At 45.1% G+C, this 13,687-nt stretch overlaps 1 protein-coding gene across 1 annotated transcript in view; it reads right to left on the bottom strand.

The window, feature by feature from the left end:
- Window positions 1–13,687, bottom strand: part of ST8SIA5 (ST8 alpha-N-acetyl-neuraminide alpha-2,8-sialyltransferase 5) — a 66,468-nt gene that overhangs the window by 14,991 nt on the left and 37,790 nt on the right. The window contains exon 3 of the mRNA XM_066601844.1: window positions 2,586–2,678. Within this exon, the coding sequence (XP_066457941.1) occupies window positions 2,586–2,678 (93 nt within the window). The remainder of the gene's footprint in view (window positions 1–2,585; window positions 2,679–13,687) is intronic.

Genomic DNA, 13,687 nt, shown 5'->3' with positions numbered 1-13,687 from the left:
ATAAGTTAGAAATTAATCAGCACAGAATTCGGGGCCTATTTATAAGATACACATTCACTTTAAGCTTAAAAAGTATTTGATCATGGGAAATGTAAAAATAGGAGCCGCTATTCTTTAATTATACATGTTGTAACTTCCTAAAGGATTCGGGGTGAGTCAGCAGCAGTACTAAGTGGGATAAGTGGCTGGAGATTCACTGCCAAACCCAGATGCTATGGGTAAATCAATGGTGTTCTAGAATGCGGCCTGAAATATGCGGACTCAGTGTCCTGTATAAAGACCCTAATGCATCACAAGAGCCGAAATAGATGGAACTCTCTATACTGTGTCCTTACTAATATTCTCTGATTTTCCATCACTGCCAAATAATAACATTTTTAAGACCATTACTATGAGACTAGAATAGTTTGCTATAGTTGGACTATCCTTGGCGGGGCTTCACACAGGAGTATGAGTCGTTGTGCACGCCTAAGTGCTGCTTTTTTGCGGAACAAACAAGGGTTTTGCACACAAATTGGCATATTTTACTGTACTTTTTGCACTCACTGGGCATATTTCTCTTGGTGACGGGACAAAACCATGCCCCAATTGAAATGGCTTATGAGTTCTAGAGGTGTTCCTTTTTCGCACGGAATTGCGCAGCGTATTGCGCATTCCATTGTGCATTGCACATGCAATTGAACACCCCCATAGACTTCTATGGGGACCTTTGGTATGCAAATGCACACAAAAGTAGAGCATGCAACATTTTTCTTTGCACGTGCAAAATTCACTCACCAAAAAAAAGAGAAAATGAGAATGGACCCCTTCAGTGGGTTCTATTCTCTGCGTATTGCGTGTCCAAACTTTGCGCACGCAAATATGCAAATGTGAAGCCGTCCTTAGGATAAGTCATCGATAGTTGATTAGTGGGAGTCTGCCACTTAGGAGCCCCGTCAATCAGCTGTTCACCGGGTCCGCTGTTAACATAGCATCAGCCCGGCTTGGTAATACATTGAATTCAATTGGAGTTGTGCCTGCAGTACCAATCCAGATTGCTGCAATACAAACAGTGCTATCTGTTTCCAGCACTGTCCACAATGAAGGCAGCCCTGTGATCAGCAAAGAACCTGAGTAGCTGACTGCTGCTGATCAAATATAGATGACCTGAGGACATTGGGTCAATAGCGTTGAGTGATTAGTGAAATAAATCGGGTCGTGAGTGACGGAACAGATTTTAAAAAGTCATTGTGAATCGTGACTCCCAATTCTGACATCCATTAAAATCGATAAAAGTAAAATTTGGGTTCTCTAACTTTGGCTCTTTGAACAACAGTGGAGGTGGTGGCCAAGTGGTTCCCAGATTCAAATCCACATCAAGATCAGATTCAAGCCTAGAATTCTAGCACTGCAGGGCAGCAATGCCTAGCCAACACACCTGTCCTTTATGCAGAAAGGAAATATTTTGCTGATTTTTTGCAAAAATTTTAATCAGGAAGATCCAATTTAGCAAAAATCGGCCTAATTTTATTTCTCACCATAAGCTATCACTAGAGAAGAGAGAGGATTCAAAAAGATCTAGAAAAGGTTGAACAGTGGGTGGCGACTAACAGAATGGTATTTAACAAGGAGAAATGTAAAGTACTACATGTGGGCAAGAAAAATGACAAAAGCACATACAGAATGGGAGGAATTGGGCTAAGCAGCAGCACATGTGAAAAAAGACTTGGGTATACTAATAGATCATAGACTGAACATGAGTCAACAATGTGATGCAGCAGCCAAAAAGGCAAACACAATTTTGGGATGTGTTAAGAGAAGCATAGCGTCTAGATCACGTGAGGTCATTATCCCCCTCTCCTCTCCCTTAGTCAGACTTCATCAGAAAAATTTTGTCCAGTTCTGGGCACCGCACTTCAAAATAGACACAGACAAACTGGAGCAAGTTCAAAGAAGAGTTACCAAGATGGTAACAAATCATGTCCTATGAGGAACGGTTAAAGGATCTAGGAATGTTTAGTTTGTAAAAAAAGGCTGAGAGGAGACTTAATATCTGTATACAAATATCTGAAGGGCTGTCACAGTGCAGAAGGATCAGCCCTATTCTCATTTGCACAAGAAAAGACTAGAAGCAATGGGATAAAAACTGAAAGGGAGGAGACACAGACTAGATATTAGAAAGTGAGGGTGATGAATGAGTGGAACAGGTTGCCACGGGATGTGGTGAGTTCTCCTTCAATGGAAGCCTTCACACAGATGCTGGACAGACATTTGTCTAGGATGATTTAGTGAATCTTGCATTGAGCATGGGGTTGGACCCGTTGCGCAAATACACCCACGTGCAGCTGGCCTGAGGCTTTATTCAGATGGGCATATTTTCTGTTTGTGTGCTGCCTGTGTATTTCATGGACAGCTGATGTACCCTGTCCTATGAGGCTATACACATGGGCAAGTTTTCACACAAATCGGTGTAAAAAAAATAAAACCACACTGCAAATCCATTGCTCGTCAGTGTTTACGGATAAGAATAGAACATGCAATGTGCACTTTCTGTGTAGCTTGGATAGTACACAAATGGGCACTCTCCCATCTTCTTCCATACTCACATTGAGAGAACCTTCACATCGATGATGTCCTGCCTCAACTCCAAGCATTTGGATGAGTTGAAATCCAAAGGACCTTCATAAAATTCAAAGTACCTGAAACAAAGCAAAACCAAAAGACATCAGACATACAGACATACAGAGGGCGAATGCAAAAACGCATTAAAGAGAAGGTGCACCTTTATGAGGTTATTAATTTAAAGCACCATTAATGTGAGTGCAAGGAGAAAAAAAAGGAGGATGGAGGAACCTGGTGTGATGCCAAAGGCTAACAACTTTGGTAGAATCTTGTGGGCAGAAGAATGGAGCGTGATAATATACACTGATTGTCAAAAACAATCCCTCCCCTAGAAGTTATCGGAATGGAATGAAACTTTCTCTGTGTGATTGTAACGTTGATATAAGTAAGTGATTACAATATCAGAACAAAACTGACCCCCTGAAGAAAGGCTCTAGTAGTCTGTTATACCACCTCTAACTTGGATACAAGATGTGATACAGATCAGCATGGAGGCTCTAGTACCCTGTTGTACTGCCTCTAGCTAGGATACAAGATGTGATACAGGCAGGCATGTAGGCTCTAGTACCTTGTTGTACCACCTCTAGCTTGGATACAAGATGTGATACAGATCAGCATGGAGGATCTAGTAACCTGTTGTACCGCCTATAGCTTGGATATAAGATGTGATACGGGCAGGCATGGAGACTCTATTGTCCTGTTGTACTGCCTCTAGCTAGGATACAAGATGTGATACAGGCAGACATAGAGGCTCTAGTACCCTGTTGTTCCTCTTCTAGCTTGGATATAAGATGTGATATGGGTGGGCATGGAGGATCCAGTATAATGTTGTACTGCCTTTAGCTTGAATGTAAGATGTGATATGGGTGGACATAGAGGCTCTAGTATAATGTTGTACTGCCTGTAGCTTGGATGTAAGATGTGATATGGGCAGACATGGAGGCTCTAGTACCCTGTTGTTCCGCCTCTAGCTTGGATATAAGATGTGATATGGGCGGGCATGGAGGCTCCAGAATAATGTTGTACTGCCTTTAGCTTGGATGTAAGATGTGATATGGGCAGACATGGAGGCTCTAGTACCCTGTTGTTCCGCCTCTAGCTTGGATATAAGATGTGATAAGGGCGGGCATGGAGGCTCCAGAATAATGTTGTACTGACTTTAGCTTGGATGTAAGGTGTGATATGGGTGGACATGGAGGCTCTAGTATCCTGTTGTGCCGCCTCTAGCGGACATGAAGGCATACAGATTCCGTATTGTATCCTGCAGCATATCACTCCACATTTCCTATAACTGAGCCCCTAGATTGTGAAAACTCGTAGGGTATCGAATTTTGTGTCCCAGATGTTCCCATACATGTTTTATTGGAGCTAAATCTGGTTTGTTGTGGAGGCATTCCTATGATACCCTTGTATGTGCGGCCGAGCATTGTCCTGCTAGAATATGCCTCCTAGAAGCCTTGACATGGGAGGCAACACATGTGGCTGTAGGATGTCCTGAACATATCACTGAGCTGTTGTTGTCCTTCGTACCACTACTAGGCTACTAGAGGTGACTGACTGTTCTATGTGATTGGTCACAATGGTCACACCAGTAGTGGGGGCAGTGTACCGCAATGGAGTTGTCGACATGTGCTTGTCAAACAACCAGATACTCCTCTCTACTGGTGGTCTGTCGAAGGCATCCTGAGCCCAGTCACCTTGTGTGCCCTCACACATCCACTGGTCCCAACACCTCTTAAAAGTCTTGTCAGAATAGCCCCAACAGTGGTCAGTTTGTCAATAGGACCAACCAGCTTCTCACACTCCAATAATGCGCCCCTCTTAAACTCTTGTAAGGGGTAAAATCTCTTCTCTGCGTCATAGAGGTGTCTAGTGGTCAACAAGCTCTACACAAGCAGAAGAAGAGGGCACTACACACAAGGAGCCTCTGACAGTCTTCTTAAAGGCCAGGAGTGGTAAGACTGTTCATCTAATCGCACCTCAACTCTAATCATTGGCATATCTGCCTGAGATGTAACTGCATGTTGAGGTTTGCAGCAAAACAACTCTATCTATGTTGTGATGTTTTTGGACAAAGGGTGTAATATAGGGGTGCAGCCAGACCAAATTGGACACCTGACTAGAAGGAAGAACACAGTATATGGACTGAGAAGAAAGAATACTGTATGGTACAACTTTCCAGGAGTGAAACATGAAGGCAAGAATTAAAACCCAACTTCTCTTCTAGGGTACATTCACATGTAGCGGAAACGCTGGGGATTTTCTGCAGCAATATCCTCAGAATTTCCCCATCAAAACAGAGTCGGCCTGCAGCTCCTCTCACCTCGCAATCAGCAGGTCCACACTGTAGCACACAGGGCAGTCCTCGCATCCCTCACCCGGAAAGCTCCACCAGTCAGGTGATGCAGAAGTGGGCGCATCACCTGACCGGCGGCCACAGTGCTTAGTAGCTGTTGCAGGATGAGGTCTGCTCAGTGCGTTGCAGTGATCAGCTACTGATTGCGAGGTGAGAGGAGGATATGCATCTGATTTTGAGTCAAAATATGCACCAATAGTCTGGATTTTGATTCTGTTTATGATATGGAAATGTTGTGGATTTTGCTGCGGAAAGTCTGCAGCATTTCCACTACGTATGAACGTACCCATATTGTAATATTTGCCATATAGGACGCATTTTGAGGCACAATGACTCTTCCTTAATACTGCAGCTGTTAATACTGTTGCACCATACAAAAAAATCAATTAACAGATGACGAATCAACGGAAGGTTCCTTTCAACAAGCTGGCACAACGTTCTGCACATCAAAGTGGGTTATGATGTCGCCAGGGAGCCGAGCTATGAGACTCACTCACTCACATACAAACCTGGAAGCAGATAGCGCTGTCAACAGTGCGGTGGCCTGGGTTGGCACTACAGGCACTTTTAGCATTAAAATCATGGGGAGCTGTGCCTACAGTAGCAACCCGGGCTTCTTCCAACACTGTCCCCACTGATAGCGGGCCCAGCAAACAGTAGTTCCGTAGGGGTCCCCAGCAGCAGACCCCCACCAATCAGGTCCTGAACATCTGAGTTAATATAAGTACTATATTATCTACTCAGAAAGCTCCCATGAGGTGCTAGAAGACTCCTATATACACGATAGAGGGACCTCTTGAGATATCTCTGCTCTTGGAAGCTCACTTTCCGGAATGTGTAATCACCCTCCAATAGAGCAGAGCTCGCATATCACACGTCCTTCACAGACAGAAGTAACCCGGCTACTTATAGCAATGAGACATTAATATGATGGATATTATTATCCCTATAACCCACAGTTATGTTAATTATTTCCTGTTTATCCTGATATGTATTCCCCATCCTCATGGTGCAAAAGGTGAAAAGTCAATGCTAAATATGCATGTCCTGACTGGTGGGGACATCATAAAATCTAAAGACTTTATGTACAACATGTACCCTCCATTGCACGAAGATGTAATAATTTTCATTATAGACATGTAGGATTAAAATTCTGTGCTTATTAGGTTCATAATGCAGAGTGATTCAAACTTCAGGGCCACCTGGAACTCAGGTATTACATGATCTAATAAAGTTAGGCTGAATCCAAGATCACTGTCACTAAGATGGTCAACAGGCACTACCCTAGTGCCAAAACGTTGTCCCCCACTCATCTAGGTGTTCTACAAACTTCCCTACTTGTATCACTTTCCATTCAGGAGACAGTACAGGTGGCTCTGACTTTTACATTTCTCTATAGGGGTCGTAGCTCAAGTTCTTTAACACAGTCCGAAATCCCAGACTACCCATCACAAGCCACAGAGCTGAATAATGAAAAAAATGGGAGTTCATTGGCCGTTTCTTTGCGTCGCCATTGACTTAAAGACTGCAAGTCTCATCAACCAATCAGATTAGAATAGTGCACTGTGTGTCCATGTGAAAAAACTGGTGTGTGTATTGGTTCATTGACTACTGTGGGTCTGCGTGCTGTCAGATGTTGTAGAATTGGATGGGACATGAACCAAAAATGACAACAATTAATCATTCAGTCGTTGCGGACTCTGGGTCATCCTATAGATCAAGGGGGTCAGAAACGCTATCTTTTCTCCTTAGGGAGAGCAACTATACTAGAAATTAAGTGAGGAGACTCAAATGGCCATGCACGCTCCTCTGGGTAATATGCAAATAGATCAACACTCACCATTTTTGTCTATCAAGTACAGCTTCTTTTAGCTGGCAAATAGCCATGCCAAAAATACAGTCAAGTAGATTAGTATTTAAGATGCTCCAAAGGTTCAATTTAGAAGTTGTAAACGATCTTTATCTGATCCTGAAGTTTTGTTATAATGTATCAGCGTAGATACTTCTCTGCGAATAAGCTGTGCCAGACCCCAGGCTTATAGCTCTTATGTAGACTGTAGAAGTGGGACATGAAGCTCCTGGGTCCAAGTCTATCACAGCGCCACCTGCCTATTATGTGACATTTGAAATACAGGGTTATAACAAATGGTCTTCACAATTTGAAACCCTCATAACTGAAGTTTATTACACTCGGATACATGAATTGGATATCAATGAGAACAGATACTCACAAAGTTTCGTTGTACGACGTAGAAATTTTTTTCGCCATCAGAGGGGATCGGTGCTGCCCCCTTTGTCACTCGGCACACATGGAGCTTGTAGTCAAGTTCCAGCCATACACGTTGTAGCGGATCACGACTGACTGATGCAATGGCTTCTGGGATGTGTACTGGCAGATCATGCATGGTGGGTGGCATGTAGACTCTAAGGCCGGCTTCACATGGCCGCGACGGGTTCCGCCGCGGAATTCCGCGGCGGAGCCCGTCACGATGCCCCCCCTGAGACCCCAATACTTACCTGTGGATCCGGCGTCCTACGTCCCGCATGACACTTTGGCGCGCATGCGCACTAGAGCGCGTGATGCGCCATAGTGTCCTGTGACGCCGGCCGCGTCATATAACTATCCCACAGCGTCACATGACGCGCCTAACGGTACGCGGGGAAGCGGTTTCACGCTATCTTCCGCTGTGCTACAGCGGAAGATAGCGTGACAGGCGGCTTCCATTGACTGCAATGGAAGCCGTACGCCCGCGGCAAATAGAGCATGCCGCGGGTGAGGTCGGGTGATTTCACGGTGTGGAATTCCGCAATGGAATTCCACACCGTGAGCATTATGCTATCAGGTTCAATAGAACCTAATAGCTGCGGGCAATGCGGCGGATTTCCACTGCGTATTACGCGGTGGAAATCCGTCCATGGGAAGGAGCCCTAACACTCCACCACAGACAAATAGCCTAGGGAAGAAGTTCAGTGTCGTCACGACCTACACGACTAATCCGTCTGTCTGGTAGTCGCCTACTGAGCTCACTTCTGACTTTATTGCGGCAGAAGTCATATCTGGAGCGTCCAGGTATGAAATCCCCGGGATGGTTTCCTCATTGAAATAGAATGGGCCGGACACTTCCCTACAGGTGGGGGGCCGCACATACTCTCCACGTAGACCGGTGGGTTTTCTCTCCCCCAGATTCTGACATTACAGTTGATGGCGGCTCCATCACTAAACACTAAAGACTCCATGAGACTATCGCTTTGCATATACTTGCAGAAAGAATGTCGCCGTGTCCGGTTTTAGGGCCGGTAACATCTTCAATTGGGGGGATAACATGGCAAAGTTTGCGCAGAATCTTCCACACAGTCGGCGGTGGTAAGTGTAGTTCTCTGCTTGCTCTGACGGTGGATTTCTGAGGACTTTGTGTGAAGCTTGCACGGACGCTCTCCGCTGTTTCCTCGCTTACTGCTGGATGGCCGGATGGGTGTCACATTTTAACACACTGCATTGCCCACTGAATTGAATGGGGTGCATTAAAACCGCGGTAAAACCGGGAGGGGGAAACGAAAGTGGTGATGTCATCAGCTTGCTTTGCCTGCATTGTCATTGCGCTAAAAATGCATTAACAGCGCAGGCAAAAACTCACAAAAACGCCGTATAAAGCAGCTCTGCCCACAGTAACAACGCTGCGTGGAAAAATGCAGCGTTTTTACAAACGCCTGTGTGAGAGCGGCCTTTGGTGGTGCTTCAGAAAACTTTAAAGACGACGCTGTACATTAATAACTGATGGTAGATGTGAAAATCAAGGACGAAAAACACTCTTTTAGCTTCTTGGCAGCCATTTTGTCTCACGTTCCCCTAGCAACGTCTAGGGCAGAATAAAACTATCTGGGCCTCATTCCACAAAACTGTCTACCAGTAAGATGACCTTGTTGCCCATAGCAACCAATCACAGCACAGCTTTCATTTTACCTCACCAGCTTGAAAAATGAAAGCTGTGCTGTGATTGGTTGCTAGGGGCAACAAGGACACTTTATGGTAGACTGTTTTGCTGAATGAGAAATTTTCAGTCTCTGTTTACATTGAGATCAAATTTCTGTATCTGAATGTCATTATACGGAAAGCATGAGGGGTCACATCGGGAAGATGATTTGTAATAACCCTGTACTGGTGTCCTGTTGGGCCCCTAAGGCTCCGGGGCCGGTGTCCGACTGTGGCCTCTGCGCCTGCTGGACTAACGCACTGTAACAAAATGCATGAAAGTAGCAAAATGTTAGATTTCACACTCTGAATGTAAATGAGGACGTTCCGTTCACTGACAGCAAGCAGAAATCTTGAAGCCAGTATATTTTCCAGTCATAGGGTACACTAATATGGAGAGTATTTCACACTGGGAGCCTGTGCATACCTATTACTGACAGTCATGTAATAACACTCGCACTGCAGCTGCTCACAGATAACATTTCAGATCCGGAGGAAGCGGCACTTATGGCCCCCGTCTGACTGCTCGGCCTCAGGAGACGGGAGGGGGTCCATGTAATGTCCTCTCCAGCACACTCCTCCATAGGACCCTGCTAGAAACAACTCAACTTCAAGGGGTCATCCACCTCAAGCTGTACACGTTTAACCCCTTAAGGACATTGTCTATTTTGGCCTTAGGGGCGCAAAGGGTTTTAGGGGGGATTTTCATCTCCACTTTTCCATAACCATTTTATTTTTCTGTCAACACAGCCATATGAGGGCTTGTTTTTTGTGCGGCGAACTGTAGTTTTTATTTGTTCCATATAATATATTATAAAACTTTTATGAATTTTTATACATTTTTCTAGAGAGAGAAAATACATCCATGCTGCCATTGTTTTGTTTATATTTTTCCGCATTAATCATGCAGCATAAATGACCTACCGACGATACTACGATTTTTTATTTTTTTTTTTAGGTTTTTCCACTTCTTTTTTTTCTTCTTTATATCATTGCATTCAAAGTCCCAGAACATTAGTATCTTTCCATAGATGGGAGCTTGTTTTTTGCATGATGAACTGTTGTTTTTATTGATACAATTTTAGGGCACATACAACTTTTTTTTCTCACGCTCGGTAAGGGCAGTTACTCAAGCGAGCCTCGCTCATCTCGAGTAACTGCCTTCTCCTCCAAACGTGCTCGGGGGGAAGGGGGGGGGGCGGAAGCAGGGTGGGGGAGAGAGAGATCTCTCTCACTCACCCTCCCGCTCCCCTCCGCTCTACCCCGCCGTCCCCTGAGCATGCTCGGAGGAGAAGGCAGTTACTCGAGATGAGCGAGGCTCGCTTGAGTAACTGCCCTTACCGAGCGTGCTCGCTCATCTCTAGTAAAAACACATTGCACAAAAATTGCAAAGCACCAACTTGCCATGCGTTTTTAACATTAGAAAGTCCCATTGACAATTGCGCAAAAAACCCCGCAGCGATATCGCGTGAAAAAAATGTGCAAGAAAAACGCAAGTGTGTAGGAGCCCTAAGGGTGGACACCCACTTGCACTTTTTTTTTCTCCGATGTGACAGCGAGGATTATGGAACCAATGATCTTCAATGGCTTCATAATCATTTGCGATGTTTCAGCAGAGCTTCGCATCGCAGAGAAGAAATCTGCAATATCGCTCAGTGTTTTCAATGGGGCCAGCGACAACAGGGCTAGCCCCACTGAAAACATAGGGAGTATATCGCGGACTTCTGCCACAGCTGTGGCAGAAGTCCAGGATGCTATCCCATTGCTTTCAATGGGGTCGGTGCTGCTGCCGGCCTCATTGAAAGCAGTGGTTTTGTGACAACCCCTGCAGTGTGATTTTCGGGGAAGAGCTTGAAATATAAGCCCTTCCCTGAAAATCACCCTAGTTGGTTAAAAAAAACAAAAAAAATTTTTACTCACCGCTCAGGCGTGTCCTCTGGCTGGCTCTTCAGCACTGCTGTCCAGCACTTTTAGCAGGCGGGGATTTAAAAAACCCCACCTCCTGAAAGGGCTGTGCTGATTGGCTGAGCGCTCAGCCAATTACAGGCAGTGCTTAGCTATTCATCCAATCAGAAACACAAATTTTCTATTTCTAAGGGCTTATTCATGTGATAGACATGATGATTAGTCAGTGTAAAATGTCTATCGATTTGTACTAAACTAGATGTATTACGCAGCTGTAGTGACTTTAACTCTTAGAGGCTAATGACTGCATAATTTCATTATAGTAATTGCTGGACAATGGCATGGTGAAAGATGTGTGTTTTATAACTTCAGCCTAATGTGGAACTCTGCTGCATAAGGAAAGAGTTAAATCACAGTACTATATGTTTTGCTTGTGTTCATCTTGGATGTTTCCCCAGCCCAGCCCCCACACAGAAACTTCTTAAATAACACAGAGACCTCTCAAACAATGACTTGTCACGTACACAGAAATTCCTTAAGGTTGCCTGCATGCTAAGAAGACAAAGTCCAAGCTACATTGGACTTGAGAGAAGGTGGGCAGGAAGGAGGGGAGGATTCTATATGATCCGACGAATAAGAATATATATATGTTACTGATGTAATCTGTTGCACACCCATAAAAAGGCGGTTATCATGTGTTACAATAAACGCCTGAGACTCTACACATTTGGGTAGAGACTCTCCCAGTTTTAGACCAGCACTTGTGTCTGATCTGGTCGATGATGTGTGCACACTATACAATTTGGAAGCTACAGAATACCCCGAAACCTGCTGGAGGAAAATATGATCCAGTTCATTCACACGAGCGTATATCGGCCGGTTCTCTGCAAGCTAGTGTGCTGAGCTGCTACCCCTCACCGCTGTTTGCAATGGGAGGTTGGAAGGGGTGGATCTAAACCCCACCCCCGTCCCGCACCTACCATTGCAAACAGCAGAAAGGGACGGAGAGGAGTCAATGCAGCTGCCGCCGCCGACGTGGCAGCGTCCGACTGGGTGCTTTTACGCTGCGGGGATACACCCCTGTGCACTGATGCATTGTAAACCTATGCATCAGAGGGGCAGCGTATAACGGCCAGGGCGCAAAAACCCGGCCGATATACGCCCGTGTGAATAAGCCCTAACATTTATTAGTTGATTTCCTTGTGTGCTTTTGTGTGCCTAACGTCTCTTCAGCTTGAGGTCATTGGCTGTCCTTACATTCTCCTGTAAAATGTTCAGATCCACCTTAAGATATATTGTTCCCTCAATCACTGCAAAGTCTGCAGACCCTGAGGGAGCAAAGCAGTCCCAAACCATGATGCCCCCTGCACCATGCCTCATAGTTGGATGAGAATTTGGTGTTGGTGTGTAGCATTCTTTCTCCTCCAAATACACCATTGTGCTAAAAAGTAATGGTTCACATACTTTTTCTTGCAACAGTATATGTTCTTCCCCAGACAGTCATACAGATAGATAGATCAGTCATCTATGACCCACCTCTCCTCCTTCTTGCACCTACTCCTTTGATCCCTCTTCCCTACTGCTTAGCCTCTCCAAACATAATCAAGCACTCTTGGCATATTCATGAAGCAGGCGGCCCAGGATGAACAAGACTAACTGTTCTTCCCAGATAGGGTAGATACCATTTTTTGACATGTCAGTCAAGCGAAATATAATGTAACGATTAGAAAAGACTTTGACATTTATCAGCATCCACATGATAGTAAGCTCTTCAGGGTAGGTTTAGGCCCCCATACAAGTAATCTCCAGTTTCTGCAGACTATGTTGGAAGTTATATTGAGAATAAAGCCAGATGATTTGTATTATGAAAAGAAAGCACCAAGATGTCAGGCTGTCACATAGCAAATGCAAATCAGTGTGAGACCCATTTCTCCGGGGTGTGCCCGGGGTCCAGTCACAAGGGGTTAACCAGCTTTGGTGCAGAAGAGTAGAAGGAATAGAGGGATTATATAATGATGGCATTCAGCTTTCAGCTGTGCTCTCTTCAGCAGAGCGTACACTCGGATTCGAAAACCTGCGGCATTCCTGCCAGATGATCTCGCCATGGATGGGATGTCTGCTTAATGACCCCTGATCAATGCCCCCATAACTGCGCTCTCCGGGAGGAACATCACAAAGCCCATGTCTCTTCAGCTCCACTTGCTATGAGACACTTTGCTCTTATAACATTACACACAGAGACAATAAACTCTGCACTTGGACATGTGATAGGAACATACACAAAATACCAGGGGTGACAGGAAAAAAAGGGAGGGGAACGCTGAAAATGAAGCTGGCAATAGTAGAATATGCCAATGACTACCTACTAGAGGTAAGCGGTTTCTGCTGCTGACCACTTGAGATAAAATAGGGCTGAACAGAAGAATAAATCCATCTACTCCCAACCATGACGCACTGGAGGAGAATTATCAAAAATGTAGAAAGATACATAAATTTAGGTGTTTGCAGAAATGGCGCAAATTACAACAACTTTATCAAACTGCTGCATGTGGCATAATATACTGGTAAGTGGCACATCTTACTAGACACATTAGGCAAACTGGAGAAGATTTACCAATGCTGTCTAAAGCCTCATGTCCCAGGCGAAAATCAGGCCCGCCGCAGATTCTTCATGCAGAATCCCGCAGCGGGTCGCTCCTTTCCCATGGACATGAGGCTAAAAAGTAAGCATTACTTACCTGTCGGGACGCTGCAGATCTGCACTCCGTTGCGGCTGGATCTTTTTTCTTCGGCCCGGCAGATGTGCTCGGCATGCCGGCAGCGTGCCGCGCGCATGCGCCGTGCACTCTATTTTT

The sequence above is a fragment of the Eleutherodactylus coqui genome, chromosome 5 (assembly GCF_035609145.1).
Source record: "Eleutherodactylus coqui strain aEleCoq1 chromosome 5, aEleCoq1.hap1, whole genome shotgun sequence".
In the NCBI taxonomy this organism is placed as follows: Eukaryota; Metazoa; Chordata; class Amphibia; order Anura; family Eleutherodactylidae; genus Eleutherodactylus; species Eleutherodactylus coqui.
This window is presented reverse-complemented; position numbering and strand designations above follow the sequence as displayed.